Genomic DNA, 22516 nt, shown 5'->3' with positions numbered 1-22516 from the left:
TTGCATCTTTTTTTGTTTGTTTAGCAAAAAATAAAACTCCGAGCTGTAACTAAATACCACCAAAAGAAAGCTCTATTTGTGGGAAAAAAATGATAAAAATTTCATTTGGGTACAGTGTTGTATGCCCGCGCAATTGTCATTCAAAGTGCATCAGCGCTGAAAGCTGAAAATTGGTCTGGGACTGAGGGGGGTTTAAGTGCCCAGTAAGCAAGTGGTTAAGAATCACTGCTATCTACAGCATACATATTTACAATACTAGCCTAATAAAATACCAAATAGTAAACGGGCCTTCAAGTGTATTGAAAAACTGGCTGTATGTCATCTGATCCTAAAGTATCTCAATGGCCCCCTTTGTGTTTCTAACTTCTGTCTATACTCAGCAGTGTACTTCTCAACCCACCAACAGCTTCCATCTTCACTGTAAAATGATCCTAAAACATTTGTCCAGCCAAAAAACGTTTTTTTGGATTGAGTTTTGGATATAGTGGGGAAGGGTGATTTTTGCTATTTGGGACTATTTTAAAGATATTTATCCTTACTTCCTGTTCTGCTTACAGTGTTTTACAGGAAGTGAGGGGAGCTCACCAACAGCAACACAGTAATAAGAATATTACTTCTGTCAAAGTAGGGGATGACTAGAGCCTCTATTAGATTTTTATTTATGGATACATGCACAATTAGATAGCGTTAATATCTATCTCATATATATATCTATCTCATATATATATATATATATATATATATATATATATATATATATATATATATATATATATATATATATATATCAACATTTCCAAACCACCTTGAGTCCAGGCACTTCTTCACCTATAAAATACATGCTTTGATGAAGACAGAGTATTTGAACCCATGAAACGCATAGGTCCTATTAGTCTATTGCGGGGATATGCAATTAGCGGACCTCCAGCTGTTGCAGAACTACAAGTCCCATGAGGCATAGCAAGACTGACAGCCACAAGCATGATACCCAGAGGCAGAGGCATGATGGGACTTGTAGTTTTGTAACAGCTGGAGGTCGGCTAATTGCGTATCCCTGGTCTATTGATAAAAACACAACATATATATGCACACACATACACTAGGTGTATGTAAATATGCACTGCGCTTTTCTGGCTTCAAGAACCTGAATCTGTCAGATAGCAATAAAGAGCCCAGGGAAAAACCGACCGGCCATACCTCCACTTTTTGAATGATCTCCCCAATCTTCATAAACATAACAGCTGTTAGGCTGCTTTCCCACTGCAGCGGGAGCGGCGTCGGCGGTAAAGTGCCGCTATTTTTAGCGGCGCTTTACCGTCGTTTTAGCGGCAGTGTGCGGGCGCTAGCGGGGTGGTTTTAACCCCCACTAGCGGCCAAAAAGGGGTTAAACCCGCCCGCAAAGCGCCGCTGCAGCGGCGCTTTGCCGGCGGTATTGCCGCGGTGTCCCATTGATTTCAATGGGTAGGAGCGGTGAATACACCGCTCCTTCACCGCTGCAAAGATGCGGCTAGCAGGACTTTTTTCACCGTCCTGCCAGCGCATCGCTCCAGTGTGAAAGCCCTCCGGCTTTCACACTGGAGTTAAAGGGGCCGTTTTTTTTCAGGCGTTACACAGGCGCTATTTTTAGCGCTGTAACGCCTGAATACCGTCCCAGTGTGAAAGCAGCCTTAGAGCAGGTTACATAATTAAACTATGTCCGCTGGCTGGAGCTTGCCCTTTAAGGGCATCTTAAAGTGACACTAAACTTAAAGCGGAGGTCCACCCTAAAGTGGACCTTCTGCTCATCGGAACCCTCCCCCCCTCCGGCGCCACAATTGGCACCTTTCAGGGGGGAGGGGGGTGCAGATACCTGTACAGTACAGGTATTCTGCACCCACTTCCGGGATAGCTCTCTGCGGAAAGGGGCGTAGATTACGCCCCTTTCCGCAAGTGCCCGCCCCTTTCCGCAAGTGCCCCGCTGCCTGCAGGGAAACACACAGATCCCAGAGGCAGCGGGGACCGTCCTTATTGCGCAGCGCGGCTCGCGCATGCGCAGTAGGGAACCGGGAAATGAAGCCGAAAGGCTTCATTTCCTGATTCCCATACCCAAGATGGCGGTGGCAGCACCCGACAGATGATCTAGAGATCGGCTTCGGGTGCCGACATCGCAGGCACGCTGGACAGGTAAGTGTCACTATTTTAAAAGTCAGCAGCTGCAGCTGGCTTTTAAAAAAAAAAAAAAAAAAACGCGGAGTCCCGGCGGACTCCCGCTTTAAAGTGATTGTAAATGTTCACCTTGTAAACCAACCCAGTTTAAAACATAAATGAAAGGCATAAGAGCTGGGATTAGGAGAAGCAGCAGCACACTGAGCTTCCCAGTAAATGGCTGTGCAGTGGGGGCGTGTCAGGACAAGTCTGATCATAGGAGGATTTCCCAGCATAGCTAGAGAACTGACCACAATGTGTTCCCCTGCTTAGTGTGGCCAGTTTTTAATAGGAAAGCAAGGTGACTAGCAGGAAGACCAGGGATGTCACATAAAGGAAGCAATACAAAAAGAACAGGACACTTTCTCATAAAAGTACACGATACAGCAGGCACATATCAGAAACATGGAGCGTTGGGGTAACAAACGCTTTAAGTTTAAAAGAAACAGGTAACGTATTTATTGGTGTATAACACGCACCTTAACTTTAAGAGGGAAGTTTCAGGAAAAAAAACAAAAATTTTAAAATAAGGGTCAGTGCTCTGCAGCCTTATCAGTGGCCATCAATTCAGCCTGATCTATGCCCATCATTGCAGCCTCTTAGGTGCCCATCATTGCAGCCTCCTAGGTGCCCATCATTACAGCCTCTAACGTGCCTGTGATTGCAGCCTCTAACGTGCCCGTGATTGCAGCCTCTAACGTGCCCGTGATTGCAGCCTCTAACGTGCCCGTGATTGCAGCCTCTAACGTGCCCGTGATTGCAGCCTCTAACGTGCCCGTGATTGCAGCCTCTAACGTGCCCGTGATTGCAGCCTCTAACGTGCCCGTGATTGCAGCCTCTAACGTGCCCGTGATTGCAGCCTCTAACGTGCCCGTGATTGCAGCCTCTAACGTGCCCGTGATTGCAGCCTCTAACGTGCCCATGATTGCAGCCTCTAACGTGCCCGTGATTGCAGCCTCTAACGTGCCCGTGATTGCAGCCTCTAACGTGCTCGAGATTGCAGCCTCTAACGTGCTCATGATTGCAGCCTCTAAAGTGCTCGTGATTGCAACTTCTAAAGTGCTCGTGATTGCAGCCTCTAACGTGCTCGAGATTGCAGCCTCTAACGTGCTCGAGATTGCAGCCTCTAACGTGCTCGAGATTGCAGCCTCTAACGTGCTCGAGATTGCAGCCTCTAACGTGCTCGAGATTGCAGCCTCCAACGTGCTCGAGATTGCAGCCTCCAACGTGCTCGAGATTGCAGCCCGTTTAGTGTACACCTGCGGACTTGCCTTTGAAGATAATTGCAGCAGCCCCAGTGCTGTATGACACAGATCTGCAATTCATTGTGTATCCGGCAATCACAGTCCTGCCCGGCTCATATAATGGACAGAGCAGTGGTCCAATGCCGGGCCAGGGGGGTGAGACTGTGTGTGACAGCGCTGGATAGACAGGACATTGCAGCTGTGTGTCATCCAGTGGCGCTCGTCCCCTCCTTCCACTACGAATAGCAGGGATTGGCGTATAACACGTATACACAATTTCCCCCTGAGTCTCAGGGGGAAAAGGTGCGTGTTATACGCCAATAAAAACAGTATGTATTCTTAACTCAAAAAGTGCCTCCTATTGCTTCCCGTCTCCTCCAAATCCTTTTCTGCTGTGATCTAACTTCCCGTTAGAGGTAGCTACATTCATTCTTCATAGTCCCACTGTATGTAGTCACCCTCTCATGCTCACTCCTGAGATGGACTGTGAACTATGGGATCTGTTGTGTGCAAAGAACTGTGCTCATGACTGCAACTAATGTGCACTGTTCCAAATAAATAGAAGTGAGGGGGGAAAAGGAGAGGTACAGAAGCTCACAGAGGATGTTACAAGGAGGCAGAAAAATCAAAGCAAGAAATATTTTTATAAAAAAAATAGATTGCAGGACCATTAAAATGATTCTAAAGGCATTTTTATTTTACCTTGCATTAAAGATAAAAAAAATGCCCCCCTCCTAAACACATAAATAAATACAGGGTCACATGAAATTTCAGGATCTCCATACTCTTACACTATGGCTGTTGCTGTGTAGCTACACAACTGAGCCCATTCTTTCATGTTTGGTGACATTTTCCAAATGATTGCCAAAATTGTCCCACCAAAGGCAGATACATGTGCCCCAGGGCGATTGGAAAACTCAGAATTTCATCAAACTGAAAAAGTAAACGAATCATCCCTCCCTAATGAAAAGGTTAAGCCAACATTTTGCTATTAATTAAAACTGAACCTTTGGAAATGGAAAACACCTAATTTATCTAAAATTGGAGCCATGGAAAGTCAAGCTTGTGATCTGTATTAAAGCTGGAGCTTCATCTCTGATCTAGCTCAGTATATTTTTAGCATAGCGCATAAAATGTGATCCTGTAATTTAATAGACATTTATTGCTGCTGAATACCTGGTATTCAAACATGGATGGGAAATCTACTATACCCAATATTAAAGTCTGGAAAGGAATTTTAAGAAAAATGAAAACATCTTGAAAAGTTCTTCTGTTTCGTATGCCACAAATTAGGTTAAATATTTTAACTGGTATCAAATATCTCGGCTTCCTCAACAGCACTTGCAACATCAACAGCATGTAACTTAGTTATTCTATATGTATGTCCAGGCAAAATCCACGTTTTCTTTTTAATAGTACATTTCTCCACGTTACTTTTATAAAACTGCTAGTACCATACTTTGTTCCTCTAACATCCTTAAATTCTTATCACAGTGCCATTTTTTTTTTTCAGTACCTCCCTTAGAGAACTGACATCACTGCAGAAGAGCTTCTCAATTCACACCATCCTTGTCATGCTATTACTGCCCCAAGTCCATTTGGTTGGTGTAGCCATACCCGCGTTTCAGGTCTCCTACAAGCCTCAAATACAAACTAGCTCCTCCAAGGGATGGGGATCTCTGCCCAGCACCCATACACGAAGACCAGGAAGCTTAGGCTGAGTGCTTGGGCATGACCGCATCAAACCTCACACCCCAAAAAGGTAAATATCTTCTACATTTTTCATTTATGGTCGGGGCGCTATGCATTACATGCACTTCACAAACCTGTTTACTGGCACTGCGTGTACTTTAAAGCTTTTCTAGGCTCTGGCTTGAAAAAAAAAGGGCATTGGGCAGAAACAGAAAAAAAAGTGTGCTGCAATACATTATCTACAGTGTGATCAGGTGGTTTAATTACTTTCTCAAAGTTTGACCCATCGGATACAGAGCAGCAGATCCAATATGAAAAATAGAAGGTTAAACTGTTGTATTGTATTGGGGTATTTAATGAGCCATCGCAGCAAAGGAAGTTTGCTTTCAAGGTCCCTTTATCTGAACTCCCCAACAAGGCTGTATGCTGTGAGAACTTTTTAGGTCTGTAAACAATGACCTTTATTAGCAGACTTGAAAAGCTGAAATAGCCGAATACTTGAAAAAGACGACAAGAGCTCCATCTGCTGGTTCGTTTGAAGGTAGATTTACATGTGCATTTGCAAAAATAAATCTAATTATATGCTCAATTTTAAATGTATATATGACTTTGGCTCCCCATATCTCTGAATCTACTGGTAGCTTTAACATCTGATTTTCAAAGAAGGTTACAATCACATTTATCTTCATACCCAAATTCATACCCAGACCCTGTTAGTATGCCTGTTTCTGCAACACTTCAGTGGGAGGTTTAAACTGCCCAGGTGATTTGCTTAGGGGTCTCAAACTGGCAGCCCTCCAGCTGTTGCAAAACTACAAGCCCCATAATGTCCCTGCCTGTGGGATTCATGCTTATAACTGTCAGCCTTGCAATGCCTCATGGGACTTGTAGTTTTGCTGGCCAGAGGGCCGCCAGTTTGAGAACCCTGTGAGTTTAAAGACTCAGCTAACACACCAGGATAAGAATACTTCTTTAGAAAGTGATAATTAAAGTGGTTCTATAGGCAGAAAGTTTTGATCTTTTTGCATTAAGATAAAAAATCTTCAGTGTGCAGCAACCCCCCTAATACTTGAGCCCCATCTCGACTCACTAATGTTGCACGAGGTGCGGGACTTTCCCTTCTAAATGGCTGAGACACAGCAGTGGGCGACATTGGCTTTTGCTGCTATGAAAGTCAGTGAGCCAATGAAGGGAGAGAGGGGGTGGGGTCAAGCTGCAGCTCTGTGTCTGAATGGACACACAGAGTAGCGGCTCGGGTGCCCCTATAGCAAACTATTTGCTGTGGAGGCACTCGGCAGCAGGGAGGGGTCAGGAGTGCCAGGGAGGGACCCAAGAAGAGGAGGATCTGTACTCCTCTGTGTAAAACCAGTGCCTCAGGGCTCATTCACACGTGTGGCAGTTCTTTCAGCCCTTGATCCATCTCAGATCACTTTTCAGATACGCTTGACAGGTGGTGAGGTGTTGAGGTGGTGATATGTCCCCGTCTTACAGCCTGCTTTAACCTTTAAAATCCAACCACTTACACCACAAGTGCATGCAGTGTACGCAGTTGTTGCACAGCCCCATTCTTTCAAATGGTTAGCGCTCAGTGGCCAAGCCAAGCCTAGCTCTGAGGAAGGGGGCGTGCCTCTAAAACATGTTAGCTGTACCCTGTGTTCTGTGCATGTCCATGCATTGTTTTTATGGCCCTTTGTTAGTTCCCACTTTTATATAAAACATTTTTATTATTAAATCTGTGGTAATGCACTAGGTGTGCGCTCCTTCCATTTCTGTTTTTCTTGTAGAACCTGTGTGAATGAGCCCTTAGAGTTATTTAAAAGCTTTGTGAATTGAGCTTCTTTTGTTTAAGGCACATCCGGAATGTATTTAGCTGATTTCAACTGAACGTTCAATTGGGCTTTAGGCTGGGTTCACACTGGAGCGATGCGGGAACGCCGCGAATCCGCTGCGTTTTCCCGCATCGCATGCCTCCCGCCGGCAGTTCACACTGCCCTATGCGGACTGCTGGGAGTGTCAGTGAAATGTTAATGACACCCCCAGATCAGTTCGCATATCGCAGTGAGATCTGCAAACTCAGACAGGAATCGGATCGCATGGTGTGAACACCCATGCGATCCGATTCTGCTGCGGACCAAAAAAAGGGTCCCGTGCGAGTTTGCGGCGAGTGCGATGCGAATTCAGCCATACTATCTGTATGGCTGAACTCGCATCGCACAGAGATCGGATGTGATTTGCACTGCAGTGCGGTGCGAATCACATCCGGTTCTCGCTGCCGCAGCGGTGTGAACCCAGCCTTAATACCATCCTTCCCTCTACACTATAAAAATGCCTGTTATCACTAGTAAAACATTGAAAAATACTATTCTATGTTGGCACACTTTAGTTGTATGGCTGTACAGGTGTGTGTGTGTAGAACGGTATCATTCCCCAGTTGAATGTTTGCATTGCTTTTCCCAGATAAATGTTCAGGGCTTTAAAACCAAGTTATAATCATCCGTGTTCAAGCAGATTTATCTTTATTCAGATGAAACCAAACAGTGATGCAAAGGTGCTATGTTTCCTTTTATACCGGTGCTGATCATGTGATTAAAGAAGGTAGATTCTCCCACTTTTTTCGGCAAGAGCGCTGCAATGGCCTCTCTAAATATTTCTCAAGATTCTCAACAAAACAAAAGCAGGTAAGGATATACACTAAGCTTTGCAGAAAACATTGTAGTATTTATCGTTTCAAAATAGATGTCTAGTCTATAAAAAGACAGGAGTTGTTTTCAAATGAAAATCTGTTCAAATCACTGACAGTCCATTTGAACCAGGGGCGGTGGGAGGCTATTCCCGTGCAGTCCTACCACAAGGCAAGGCAAAATGCCTGGTCTCTGATGTGGCTGGTTCACATCACTGCGTTGCTGTGGTGTGTGCTGAAAAACTGTATGGCCGGCCTTACTTTTTTCCAGCGTAGTGCTTTTACCACACACAGGCCGATAGAACTTAAAGCATATGTTACCCCAATATTCCACATTCCTGATATACCATGTATTCCATGTATATCATATGAGAAAGTATCCTGTTCTCTTTGTATTCCTTCCTTTGGGTGAAATCTCTGGTGTTCATGTCAGTCCCCCTGCTTTCCTATTAAAAACTGACCACACTAAGCCAGAGAGCACACAGTGACCGTGGCCAGTTCTCTAACTATGCTGGGAACTCAGTATGCTCTCCTCCAATGATCAAGCTTGTCCTGACACACCCCTCCTGCGCAGCCATTCACTGGGAAGCTCAGTGTGCTGCTGTTTCTCCTCCTGCCAGCTCTTCTGTAGCTGAGAACAGAGGTAATGTGATTACTTCTTAAAAAAAATGGAAAAAATGGAAAAAAAATGTATTTATGTTTTTATTATATCTATACAAAACTGCTTTGCCTTTCATTTCTATTTTAAACTGAATTGGTTGTTTTACAAGGTGATGGTTTACAATCACTTTAATAAAATATCACTGGTAATATTTCAATAAAGTTCATTTAAAAGTAAAAAAAAAAAAGTGAACAGTGTGATGCGCCGGGATCGACACTGCACTAATCAAACCGCCCACCAGCAGCATCATTGTAATGCAAGGGTTGGTGTGCATGGACCATAAATGTTCTGATCAGCAGGCGATGAGTGAACTAATCTCCCGCTGAACTGGAACTAAAAAGAATAGAGGTCACTTTTGTGATAACCGTGTCCATACAGTATTTTTCCTCCAGTACACGACTGACACATGTTAAATCTATGGACAGGAGGATGTAAACAGACATACATCCAATTATATCCTTTGGCCAAAAAAAAAAAAACTGAAAAAGATGCAAACCTTTTCAGGTTTTATTTTATTTTTAACCTAGATGGACTCGCAGTAATTAGATGTAAATGGACACATGTCGACTTACACCAGCTGGATCACTGACAGGCGGGCCATACATTGTATACATTTCCTTTAGATTTACCAAAACTATATAGTATGAGGTCAAACCTAAACACTTTCAATTGGTATGAAATCAGGCAGGATCTTGTACTACATAGTTGAAGGTAAATCTAAAGGAAATTAAACAAGAAAACTGCATATTGTATGGCCATCTTAACACTAAGCATCCAATCAGATCAGCCTAAAAAACTGACAGATCTGATCAGACATGAAAGGACCCCAACTATAGTCAGTGACTGCTTTTACTCGCTTTGATTTCAATGAAGGGGCAGGTAGTGTCCAGCCAAGTACCAAAAACCCTAAATAAGTTGTGTCTAATCCCACACCTACAGTATTTCACAATGGCCGACAGTCACTGTTGTGCAAAATCACAGCAGATTTCTTTTCCCGGTTAATAATTCCTTCAAGAAGCCAAATTGAGATCATTGACTTAAAGGTTACGGTATGTTTTTAACCCCTCTCTTTGATTAAAAGAGAAGTACAGCCAAAGGTAATTTGACTGTATTTCTCCTGTGGATCACAGGAGTGAAGTTCGTTCTGCACTCCTGTGAACCATTTTCAGCATTTTCGGGCTGAAGCCTGCTGTCGGCTGATGTCACAGAGCCTGTCCAGGCTGGGGCAAGATCACGACAATATAGTCGACATCCAGCTCAGCAAGCCGCTCCCTCCACAGCCTAGCTCTCCAGTGAACGTGGAGGGGCAGAGCAAAGAGCCATTGACTGACAGACTGACAGTCACCAGCTCTCTGCTCCCGAAGCTCTGAGAACTGAGTTATCAGTGTTGTTTGAGCAATTTGTTTTCGGTCTTAGAGGCGGCGGGGGACCGATGCTGCATCCACCTAGGTAAGTATAATTGGAAAAATAGCAAAACTTATGTTTTTCTCTTTAATGTATGAGAACCCTACAAGCCATAATCTATTTTTCAAAGAAAACGTTATGGATTTTTTGGACACTGCATTAGGGTTTTGATATAGAACCATTTTTTTTCATCTACATACATCTCGACCGTGTTATTCACCGTTGTGAACTGGGACTGATCTTGTCCCCATGATGACATGATCTGCTTATCTGACAACTCTCTGAAAGGTTCAATGATGGAAAATACGTTTGGTTACCTTTTTTTCATATAAGTTGTGGCCCATCTCTTCCTCACAACTCTCCTCAATGGGCTGCTGCTCTTGCATATCTTTCATTTTAATCAGAAGCTCGGCTTTGGGTGCGGAAGTGCTGTAGTATGAAGAACTGGTCGTCAAAGAGATTGCTGCAGCCGAATTCTGGTCCTCTTTTCTGTAGAATAACATAATACACCATTATAAAATGGATAATAGATTGGTACCATTTCTGATGATTAAGTAATGATCAGCTGTAACTGAGACATACCAATTGGCTATTAAGTCACTAAAAGTTGGAATTAGTTGATGTAACCTTGAAGTCCACTTGGAATTTAAGGCTCAGGTCACACTGTCGTGACTTGGTATTCAACTTGTGAGACTCCTAGTCATGTGACATGTGAAATCCCATGTTATTCAATGAGAGCTGTCTTATTAGCACTACTGAAGTTGCTCCGACTTTAGAAAAGGTTCCTGTACTACTTCAAGGCAACATCTATCTGACTTATGCCCACAGACTTCAATGGTAGTCTCCTCCAAGTCGGATCCTCATCGAAATTGATGTGATTTGGATCCGACACTACAGGAAGATTACCCAGGCATTCCCTGAAAGTCACTTCTAAAGTCTCATCAAAGTAGTACTCAAGTCGCCAGGAAGTCACCTGGCAAAACCACACTGTAGGTCGCAGTAGTGCATACCAAGCCTAAAGTACATGCTGGTATGCACTGGTAAATGGGGATAGTCCTAGTTACCATAGGGTATGACATTATCAAATGTAGCAATTTTATAAGCAGTTTTCTATCAGTATTAGGTAAACTAAAAGTCGCAATACATCTATGTTATTGCTTACAACAATCATACATACAGTAAATATAATTGGTGGTTATTGTTATACTTATGAAGGGTACAGTATCAGTTTCTCAGGTAGGGACCCGCCTAGACAAACCAGATTTTCAACTCAGTTATTAAAATGACTGCCAATTAAGTTTATATAAACTGATAAAAATCCCACAATGTGGCTGATTAAACTGACAAACATACTATACCAGTCTCACCAACAAAGGGCTTGGTGTCATTCTAATAGTTTGCTATCGTCTTTACTTACAATTCTGGCACAGTACAACAATTAAACCATACATTCAAATGTTCTGTGCGTTGCGGTGTACGGCTATTTGAAATAACATAATCCCATAAACATGAAATGATAGCTGAATGTTAGCTAACGATCCAACAGCTAAATTATTTTTCTAACCCAACACAACTGTGTAGTGCCTTCTGAGTGTCGTTAAAGTAGTTGTAAAGACAGAAGGCTTTTTATCTTAATGCATTCTATGCAAGAAGATAAAAAGCCTTCTGTGTGTAGCAGCCCCCCTCCCCCCAATACTTACCTGAGCCCCATCTCTGTCCAGCGATCTCAAGGAGTGTGTCGCTGTGCAGAACCCCCCCGGTTGGCTGAGACACAGCAGAGGCGCCATTGGCTCCAACTGCTATTATTCAAAGTCAATCAGGAGAGAGAAGGGGCGGGGAAAACCACAGCTCCATGTCTGAATTGACACAGGGAGCTGCAGCTCAGCTTGGGTGCCCTCATAGCAAGCTGCTTGCTGTGGGGGCACTCAAAAGGAGGATGGGGCCAGGAGCTCCGAAGAGGGACCTGAATAGAGGAGGATTGGAGCTGCTCTTTGCAAAACTATTACACAGAGCAAGCAAGTATAGCATGTTTGAAAAAGACTTTACAATCGTGTTAAACTGTGTGCTAATTGCAGTACAAAGTTTGTTTCTGAAAATGTAGCAACATAGATAGAAATAATGTATATGCATGTAGCGCCGGCTCCTGAAGAGCACGCGCTAGGTGTTTTTCTAATTTAATGTTACACCTGAACTGCAGTTTGGTTTGGGTACAATTGTCTAAATTTGGACTTCAGCATCAGTCTTACTGGACTATGAGATGTTCAGCCTGGCCAGAGGGGGCACTGTTTCTTCTGGCAGGCATGGAACTATGGTCTGGTTGGGTGCTTAAGTTACTTTCTCTCGGAGCCCGCCCAGTGGGAGTGGCGCTTTTGCTGTGCTTTCTGGGAGAGGGTATTTAAGATGCGGACGTCACGTGGTGCGGGGTTCCGGTCCAGAAGGATGTATGGACTTCATGGTCCTGGTCCTACTGACCAGCACGGAGGGAGGCTATGGCCTGGGGTGCGGATCCAACCGATCTTTTTGTCTCGGGGCTAGCTAGCCCGAAGCAAGGAAACTAAAGGAGGATTCTGAGGTGGTTGGGTGCCGTCTCCGGTTTGGGAGAGACCTAGCGACTTCACGCTATCCAGGGGAGGACTCTTCAGAAGAAGGCCACGTACGGGTTGGTTTCTTAGTAAGAGCCTGGAGGAGCTCAAGTACCCAAGAGAATCCGGTCTCGTGGATATCGCAAAGCTGGCTGAAAGATCCAGGTATCACACGAGTGTTCTACAAGTTTAGTTTCCTACGTGTTCTACAACAACGTCTGTGGCAGAGACTTGTTCCTGAGTAAGCACCTTGTTGACTGCTAGGCCTTGTGAGAGAGAGACTGTCCAACTTGAGTGAACATACAGTTGCGAATGGCTATTCTCTGGATGCAGTCAAAGTAAGCAAGTTCTTCAACATTGACACTAAGAGTACTTTTCTTTCCAACCCTCTGATCCCATTTTAAGAGACTGTTCATTGTCTAAGTTTTTGCAAATAAAATCCATTTAAGTGGATCTGTCGTCAGTCTCTCAAGTTACTGGGCCATCTACCACGCGACACCCCTAGACGTGAAGTGAGGAGAAAGAAGGTAACGGTAAGTCCAATCTAACCAGCAGCTCCTTCAGGGGTTAGTGCTAAATGCAGATTAGAAATTATTTTAAAAATTACTCTATGGAGCTAAAATTCAGGTGTTAGGGTGTTCATTACATATAAGGAAAATGAAGGAAGTGTTCTTTGCCATTATAAAATAAAAACTAATTGGAATGTATAGTGTTTCTTTCTGTGAGAACATTATTTTTAGCCAGGTCAATATTACATTTTATTAGTAATATGCAGTTTTCTATTCGGCCTGCAGATGGTGTTCTAATATTCTTATTGGCATATGCAGCTATTTCAGCTGTGCTAAAAAAACTAGTTGTTCAGAGCTTGTTCAAACTACAACATTCATTATTAATGCATCTTGCTAACACACTGTCTATGTTATGATACATTAGCATTTATTAACTGCACCCTAATGCACATCAAAAGTCTACTGCAGCACGTCTTAGGTATTAAGCCCACCACAAAGCACTCTCAATGGTCTGTTTTTTGGGCCATTTACTTTAATAGAGCATGAATCATCCCAGGGTGTCTACTAGGGATGCACCGATACCGTTACTAGTATGGGTATTGATACCAAGCATTTGCACATGTATCGATACTCATGCAAATGCTCTGATGAACAATCAGATACCTGTTGTATCGGATCAGGCATCCTCAAGCTCAGAAGGGGGTTGGGCAGTCTCACAGGTGATAGCGAGGCGGTGGAGGCAGTTAAAAGCACCAATCTCCCTGTATAGCTTTTCTGACAGCTGCTTCTCCTCCTTTCCCTCCCATTTTAACTGCTTCCATCGTCGCACCGTTCACCCCCGACTGTCCCGTGTCCTCCTCCCTCTCTCCGGGTCTTCCTTCCACGGCACCTTCTCCCTCTCTCTGGTGTCCTCCTCCCTCTCTCCCAGTCCGCGGCTCCCCAGGTCCTTCTCCCTCTCCGGTGTTCTCCTCCCTCTCTCCAGGTCCTTCGGCTCCCAGTGCAGACCCCCCCCAGAACAAAACCGCCCCCTCCATCAGTACAGATCCCCCAGGACAAACCACCCCCCTCCATCAGTACAGACTCCCCCCAGGACAAACCACCCCACTCCATCAGTACAGACCCCCCAGGACAAACCACCCCACTCCATCAGTACAGACCCCCCCCCCCCCAGGACAAACCACCCCACTCCATCAGTACAGACCCCCCCCTCAGGACAAACCACCCCTCCATATAATATAGCTGTATCGAACAGCAAAAAACAACCTCATCATCAAGCCCCCTCCCCACGTTAACATACCAGAACAGGGAGCCAGACACAAACACTCCTCCCCTTTTATCACAGCAGCTCTGAGCGGCTCAGGTGTAATTGGGTGACAACACCATGCCAACCTCCCCTACCCCCACCTGTCACAACACCTCACCTCAGGCAGCGGAGGACCCCCCCACCAAAATCGCAAGCCAACACCACCTCCGCTCATTACCAAGCCAGCAGCTGGAGAGGAGAGAACAGTGTGCAGCTGCACAGCCTGGGCAGGGAATAAATAGTGACCGGCTCAGGCAGCAGCGCAGTGGTGAGAGACAGAGAGGAGTTGGAAAACACAGTGGCACTGGAGGTGTGTTCCGGCTGAAAAAAAAACTGTCAAAAGGGAGCCAGGGCATCTGTCACCCTCGGGATGGTGTCACCTCGGTAGCGGACCGCACCCCCCTAGTGATGCCACTATCTAGCCTTATGGTGCACTTTTTGGATTGCCTGTAACCCCCGCTTTCTGGATAGAGTTTAACATGGCCTGAACCTTTGGTAAATGTGAGTCCCAATCTTCACTATGGACAATCACGTCATCTACATAAGCAGCTTTAGCTTTTGACAAGACTTCTGCTATCCCAGCTTCAGAAATTTCCAAATTAGAATTAGAGGGAAGCAGGGTCATTTCAGCGTCTGAGAATTCCTTATCCTTCCACGGTTTTAGCAAATTCACATGATATATCTTCTTCTGTTTTCCCAGTAAGCAAATCTTTAATTTACTTCACCCACTTTTTCAATCACTTCATAGAGGCCATGCCATTTGGACCTCGGCCCGATGATTGTAAATCTTCTGAGCCAACTGGGCTTGAGCCAAATGCTCCTTCACAACAGGCATCACTTACACAAGTCTGTCTTGCATTTGCAGCACATGCTCAATCACACTTCTATGAGGGGAACTCACACTTTCCTACCTTTCTCTGGCAATGTCCAATAGCCAGTGTGGGTACCTCCCATACAGTAAATTAGAGGAAGAGAACCCTTTGGATTATTGGATTATTATTTTATAGCAAACATCTAGTAAGGTATAATATAATCCAATTATTTGTGTCTTTATCCACCATCTTCCCCAACACCTGTTTTAATGTTTTGTTTAACCATTTGCCGACTGCTCGCCTTAACAATGGCACTCCTGCGCAAATCGCTGTAGCTGTACAGCAGGCACTTTAAGGAGTATAGCGGGCACGCGCATGCACCGGCCGTGTCCCTAAGGAGCTGATGCTCATGCCCAGTGGCTGCGATGTCTGCCGGGCACCCGCGATCACTCCTGACACAGTGAGGATGGGGATTTGTGTGTGTAAACACACAAATCCACGTCCTGTCAGGGGAGAAGCGACAGATCATGTTTTCCTAGTATATAGGAACAATGATCAGTATCCTCCCCAAGTCAGTCCCATCACCCCACAGTTAGAACCCAACATAAACCAAAGGCATCTTTTTAACTTGTTTCTGGTGAGTGTCCATTTTAGAAGGTGGTGGTGTTTAACGAATTGGTGAAAGTTTTCAAATCATGGATGTGGATTTGTGCATGTGGGATTCGGATAACCATCTTTTGAAGTGGATTATTGGGACTGTTTTTTTATTTAACACATGATTATTATTTTTTTTATATAGTTTTTTTTTCTTGATTAAGAAGGATTACTTTCTTTATAATATTGCAGTTCACTAAATATGCACTTTACTTGAATTCATGATAATGAATCACTGATAAAGATTGTTTTTGATATGTGGTAAGATAAATATACTATTTAGGGTCAGCGCAGTTACACCTTTTACTGCTTACCCCACACTATTGTTGGGGGATCTATAACTGCAGCAGATCTGCTATTTAAATCAATAGGTAAAGTTACACATTAGCATAGATTTACACATTTTTTTTCACGTTTTTACTACATGACCATTGCCATTTAACCAAACAAGCGGTTTCAAATGCATCACACCATGGAAGCTATTTAATGTACATACTTTTCTTCCGGAGGTCTTGGAGAAGGAACCTTTGGATGCAGCTTTCTGCGTTGTTGGGCTTCTTCTAGGAGATTTTCATCCTTTGTGAATATTCCTTCCATGAGGTCCATTGTTGTCATCATTTTAGTGTTAGGATCTAAAATGTCTGCAAGAGATTTGTCTTTACCTACTATTTCTCTTACCAGTTCTTCTGATTTCAAGTCTGCATAAATCAAATCCTTGCTCTTGGAGTTACTACTTAGAAGAGAAGAGACTGCTCCCTCTCTTATGTTTTCAGAGGGTTCCAGGACTGGTTGACCGTCTATTATTTTGGAATGTTCTTCTGGATCCTGCCCTTGCCTTGTGTAAGCACAAAAGCGAGAATAGGATTGTTCAGAGATGCTGAGAGTCTTAAGCTGATCTTTACCAACAGCAGTGTGTAAGGCAGAAGGCTCAATTGCACTCAGCAAGTTATTCCTGCTTTCCTTCTCTGCATGACTTTCAGAATGAACAATCTTGATGGGGACCATCTTCACTGTAGTGTTGTCTATCACTCGTTCAATTCTGAAAACACAAAAACCCCACAAAAAAGAGTGTTATTCTGTTTGCGTATTTTTACAATACTGGAAAAGGTATTTATAAAAAGAACTAACATTTTGCAATTGCCATGCAAACAAACTGGATTTAGAAAGTCCTCCACAATATCAGATAAACTACAGTTAAGCTGTCACAAGATCTAAATGCTATGTTTTGTTTTATAAAATTACATGGAAGGATAGCAAAAATATAAGGCACCATGTTTCCAGCTCAACTTTCCTTCTGAACATACACATAGCAAAAACCACTAGGGTAAAAAAAAAAGGTGGGTCAAGCAAAGGGCAGCTCTGCCATTATACACAGCACAATGATAATACTGTAAATGTAAAATTGAAGACTAAACTTTTAAAGCTAACCAGCTATGTAGGTGGGGGGTGGGCGTGCGGCTAGCCCCCCTGTTTGACAGACACCTACAGGTGTCTGAATCTATTAATGCTCCTGGCCATGGCTGTGAATCTCTTGGATTCCCCCAAAAGGATCATGGCAATTACAGAACATACTGATTTGGGCAGTACGACTAAGATCACTCCTTGCCCCATGTGTCTTGATCCAGACAGCGACTGTTTAGAAACCCCACACTGCATTATGGAAGTGTCAGGCGTTCCCCTAAACCAAAAAGAATTTCAAACCAGAGAGTGGGACTGTGGTAGTGGGGAGCCTAACGCCTGACCTCACAAATGCGTTTCTGAAAGAATGGTCAAACATTCCCATAGACACACTCCTAAACCTTGTGGAAAGCCTTCCCAGAAGAGTTGAAGCCGTTATAGCTGCAAAGGTTGTGCCAACTCAATATTGAACCCTACGGACTAAGACTGGGATGCCAATAAAGTTCATGTGCGTGTAAAGGCAGGCGTCTCAATACTTTTGGTAATGAATGGAACATAGTTCTGGACAGCCACACTCAAAAAAAGCCTTTTATTAAAAAAAAAACCACAAAAAATCCAAAATGCATGTCACAGCAGAACAAGACAGCTGACGCTTTTCGCACTACACACAGTGCTTAATGATAAGCTATGATTAAGCACTGTGTGTAGTGAAAAATGTGTCAACTGTCTTGTTCTGGTGTGACATGCATTTTGGCTTTCGTGTGTTTTTTTTAATAAAAGGCTTTTTTGGAGTGCGGCTGTCCAGAACTACTTTCCATTCCATTGCGATCACTTGTAAACAAACCAGCGTCATGTCATGAAGCCGGTTCCTCTCTCCCCTCTCTGTACTAACCTGTACAGTGGAGGGGAGAGATCCTGAGATGGAAGCAGCCATCCCTCCATACCCTGCAGTACCCAGCAATACCCTGCCAATATTCTGCAGTACCGCAATACTCTAGCAATACCCCAATACTCTAGCAATACCCCAATACTCTAGCAATACCCCAATACTCTAGCAATACCCCAATACTCTAGCAATACCCCAATACTCTAGCAATACCCCAATACTCTAGCAATACCCCAATACTCTAGCAATACTCTGCGATACCCTGCCTGCCAATACTCTGCGATACCCTGCCTGCCAATACTCTGCGATACCCGGCCTGCCAATACTCTGCGATACCCGGCCTGCCAATACTCTGCGATACCCGGCCTGCCAATACTCTGCGATACCCGGCCTGCCAATACTCTGCGATACCCGGCCTGCCAATACTCTGCGATACCCGGCCTGCCAATACTCTGCGATACCCAGCCATACTCTGCGATACCCAGCCATACTCTGCGATACCCAGCCATACTCAGCCGTGCCCAGCCATACTCAGCCGTGCCCAGCCATACTCAGCCGTGCCCAGCCATACTCAGCCGTGCCCAGCCATACTCAGCCATACCCAGCCAATATTACAGTGGGGGAGATTGTGGATATTACAGTGGGGACTATATGGTGGTGGAATTTTCACAGGTTTTTGCAAATTTAATTATTATTTGCTGATCCGAAAAATGATCCGATCCGTGACTCTGATCCGAGGAACGATCCGATCCGTGAGTTTTTTTGATCCGTTGCACCCCTAATGGATGCAGACTTCACCAATGACCGTGTAAAGGTTAAGTTCCTTCACAGTTCCCCCCCAGGCCTCCTGCGATCCACGCACCCCCCCCCACCACTCCCTGCCCCCCAGATCAAAATAGACAGGCCTAGCTCAAAGCATAGGCCAGCCTAAATTTAACTGTACTGACAGTTTCCCTAGCAAAAATCCTATGCTAACACACACACACACACACACACACACACACACACACACACACAGCAGAGGTTCCAGAAACAGCAATACTAAGTACTCATGCACACACTGGACAATGATATTTCTTGAAAGTTAAAGACAGCAATGAAAAGGATGGGTACCTATTTACTGCCAAAAAGGAAGTGTGAAGCATTTTGTACAGTGTATGCCTTCAGATGGAAAAATAATCATTTCCTGACTAATTTTTTCCAATAGTTTGAAACAGAAGGCATCCTGTGTCACAACTGGCTTCCCATTAACAATTACTTACAGTGGTGTAAATTATGATCATCTTTCCATTTTAAGCATAAAAATATTCACAGTATGCAGACTAGATAAGTATTGATAAATAATGCACTTTTTTAAACTAGGCCTACATTTTCTATAGACATCAATTTAGAAATTGGGCTTTGTATTGCGACATCCTTAGTCATAATTACGGTTAAAATATCTGCATACTAATGTAGTTACTAAAGCTCAACTCAAGCCAAAGGTTTAAATTTTGGACAGAATAGGGAAATGTTAGAACCTCTGTTGCATATTATTCCCATATGTGTCCTTACTGAGATGTATCCTCACTTGCCTGTTTGCAGGGAGTTAGGAAAGGCAGTGAGGAAAAACTCTGACAGCAGTAAAAATAGGAATTTTTCGTCATACTTACCTGTAAAATCCTTTTCCTTGAGTACATCACGGGACACAGAGCAACCATAATAATGACTATATGGGTTATACGCCACTGGACATGGACACTGGCAGATAGTCAAATAGGAAGGCCTCTCCTATATAATCCCTCCTACACAGGAATTACCTCAGTTTTGTAGCAAAGCAATAAATATTCCAAAAAAGATGGGAGGCACCTTTGTGTCCCATGATTTACTCCAAGAAAAGGATTTTACAGGCAAGTATGATGAAAAAATACTATTTTCTTTGTTGTACATCACGGAACACAGCGCAATCATACTAATGACTATATGGGATGTCCTAAAGCAATGCACTTGAGGGGAGGGAGACACAATTACAAAAACTGACACCTGAGGAGGACTTCTTCTGCCGCCCAAAACATACTGTGGCTTTGATATCCGTCTGGTAAAATTCTGTAAATGAACAAAGGTAATGGCCTTAAAATCTTGAGCCACTGACACCTGATGGCTCAAGATGGCCCCACACACCTGGTAGTGAGCGCTTTTACCAAAAAAAAGGGGTGGGGGAGGCCTTTCCCTTTCAAGCCATAGGCTTGAATAATTAACTGGCGAATCCAATAAAAATAGTTAACTTGGATGCCTCCTGCCAGCACAAACCAGGATTCCTGACCTACGCTGACCATTCAAGTAATTCTGACTGCCTGAAATACCTCCAGAGTATGCAGTGATCTTATTCCTGCCAACTGAGGATCAGAAAGAAGGCAAACATTGTCTTGATTTAAGTGAAAACTAGACACCACTCTAGGCAAAAAATGGATGAGGATGCAACATCACCTTATAATGCGAGACCAAAAACGGTTCCTTGCATGAAAGAGCCACCATTCTGACACTCCACCAAAGCGATAGCCACCATTGAAGCGATAGCCACCAAAGAAGCCACTTTCCGAGATAAAGGACCAACAGAATCTGAATTGGTTCAAAAAGTGGCCTCTGCAAGGACAGTCAAGATCATTTAAGTCCCATGGACGAAAAAGTGGCCCGAGAGGCGGGACTGTCTAAGTTATACGCTGTATGAAGTATAAATCAAGGAGTGAGAAACAACGGCCTCTGGAAAAAAATGGATAGGGACGAACTCTCACCCTTAACGGTACTTAAAGGCCAATCTCCTTTCCCCTACCGATTGCAGAAAGAAAAAGAAAATCTCCAACTCACATATTTCTGAGAGTGCCACTCCCTGGCTTCACCCCAGGCAAAAAAATATTTTCCAAGTCCTGTAATTGAAGTTGCCTGAAGCTGGCTTGCAGGGCTCAACAGTGCTAAGATACAGGACCATTCAGTCCCACTGGACTGGGAGTGTCCAAGGAGCGACCCCCGCAAGACTCGCTATATCAGTGTACCAAACCCTTCTGGGCTAATTCAGCTAACACTATTATCAGTGTTATACCCTTCCGGATTCTTCACAAAAGATAAAACAGAGGGAAAGCATCAAATAAGGAAGAACTGGTCCCTAAGGTGTTACCAGTGCATCTACCCCTATTGCCAGTGGGACCCTCGTCCCAGACAAAACCTGTCACAACTTGTTGTAGAATTTGGAATCTAGTAGATTCACCTGCAGACTTCTCCCTGCCACTATTCTATTCCTGGAATATGCACTGACGATAGAGACAGCACTCGGTCCTGCTGGTTGATATATATGCCCCTACAGAGGCTTTTCCAGATAGAACCTACAACTGGTCTGCACCATAATCCAGAGAATGGCGTACTGGCCAAAAGTTCCAAGATATTTATGGGCAGTATTCTTGCTATATGTGTCCCCAGTAGAAATCTTTCCCCATTATATTTCATCCAAAATAAACCTCAAATCAGGCAAGAATGTGCATTCGATTTGTTAAAATTTCATCCTCCGTGTTAGTGAGTAGCAGCTACAGGAGAGAGGAAGGAGCGCTCGACAACAGCTGAGAATTCTGGGAGCCGTGACATCACTCATATGCTCCCATGTCCCAGCCATTGTGGGTACTCCCACTCACCAACGCATGGAGCAGCAGGATCACATGACCAGACTTGCAATTATACACCTCTTTTTACATGGTTTAGGCAGGATAAGTAGCAGCAGGGGGAAGGAATATATTAAGCATAGTAAAGCTGGACATACACCATACAAATTTTCTTATTCAATTTTCTTTAGATTTACCTTCAACTATGTAGTGCAAGAGGCTGCCTGATTGCATACAAAATTCAAAGTGTTGAGGTCTGACATCCTATTATATGGTTTTGGTAAATCTAAAGAAAAGTTGTACAAGAAAATTGTATAGTTTATGGTCAGCCTTAGTGTTAGGCCTCAGATGATACACAGAGATGAAACAAATCTCCCTACATGGGTTTTACATGTATATATGCTGTCTTCAAGTGGCTTCTTTAGAATTCTTACATCATGCTAAAATGTTTACCTTCCTCATTCAGCAGTAGGAGTGTAGTCTTGGCGTACACTGTGTGACAGCTAATTGGAGGAAAGGCACACACCCTCACTCCACATAGGCAGAAGAAAGAAGATACTTTCAGAGCTGTGCTGTAACAAGACAAGCTCTCTGCTAATGTATTTATAGCACACACCCCAGGCACATATTTCAGGTTGGCTTCATCTCCCGTCTCTTGAGAACTTATCAGAAGTTGTTGTGCTGATAACAGAGGAATGAAACAGCAGAAAGACATGGGACTCAAGGATTTGGAGAGAGATAAGTAAACTGTACAGATATGTGCCTAGGTCAAATTTCATGAATCGGGTTTACATCCACTTTAATTTTAAATCTTTTTGATAGCCTTGGGCAACACAAACAATAAAAATGTCGACAGGTTACAGTTAGGTTTTAAAAATATT

General features: G+C 43.8%; 1 protein-coding gene across 3 annotated transcripts in view; it reads right to left on the bottom strand.

Moving 5' to 3' along the window:
* Positions 1 to 22516, bottom strand: part of SHROOM2 (shroom family member 2) — a 324490-nt gene that overhangs the window by 20878 nt on the left and 281096 nt on the right. For all 3 annotated transcript variants that reach the window (XM_077480839.1, XM_077480841.1, XM_077480840.1), the window contains 2 exons: positions 16222 to 16764; positions 10183 to 10354 (listed from right to left, as the gene is read on the bottom strand). In XM_077480839.1, the coding sequence (XP_077336965.1) occupies positions 10183 to 10354; positions 16222 to 16764 (715 nt within the window). The remainder of the gene's footprint in view (positions 1 to 10182; positions 10355 to 16221; positions 16765 to 22516) is intronic.

The sequence above is a fragment of the Lithobates pipiens genome, unplaced genomic scaffold, assembly GCF_037356315.1.
Source record: "Lithobates pipiens isolate NorthernLeopardFrog02 unplaced genomic scaffold, aLitPip1_a1.2 Scaffold_16, whole genome shotgun sequence".
NCBI lineage: Eukaryota > Metazoa > Chordata > Amphibia > Anura > Ranidae > Lithobates > Lithobates pipiens.
This window is presented reverse-complemented; position numbering and strand designations above follow the sequence as displayed.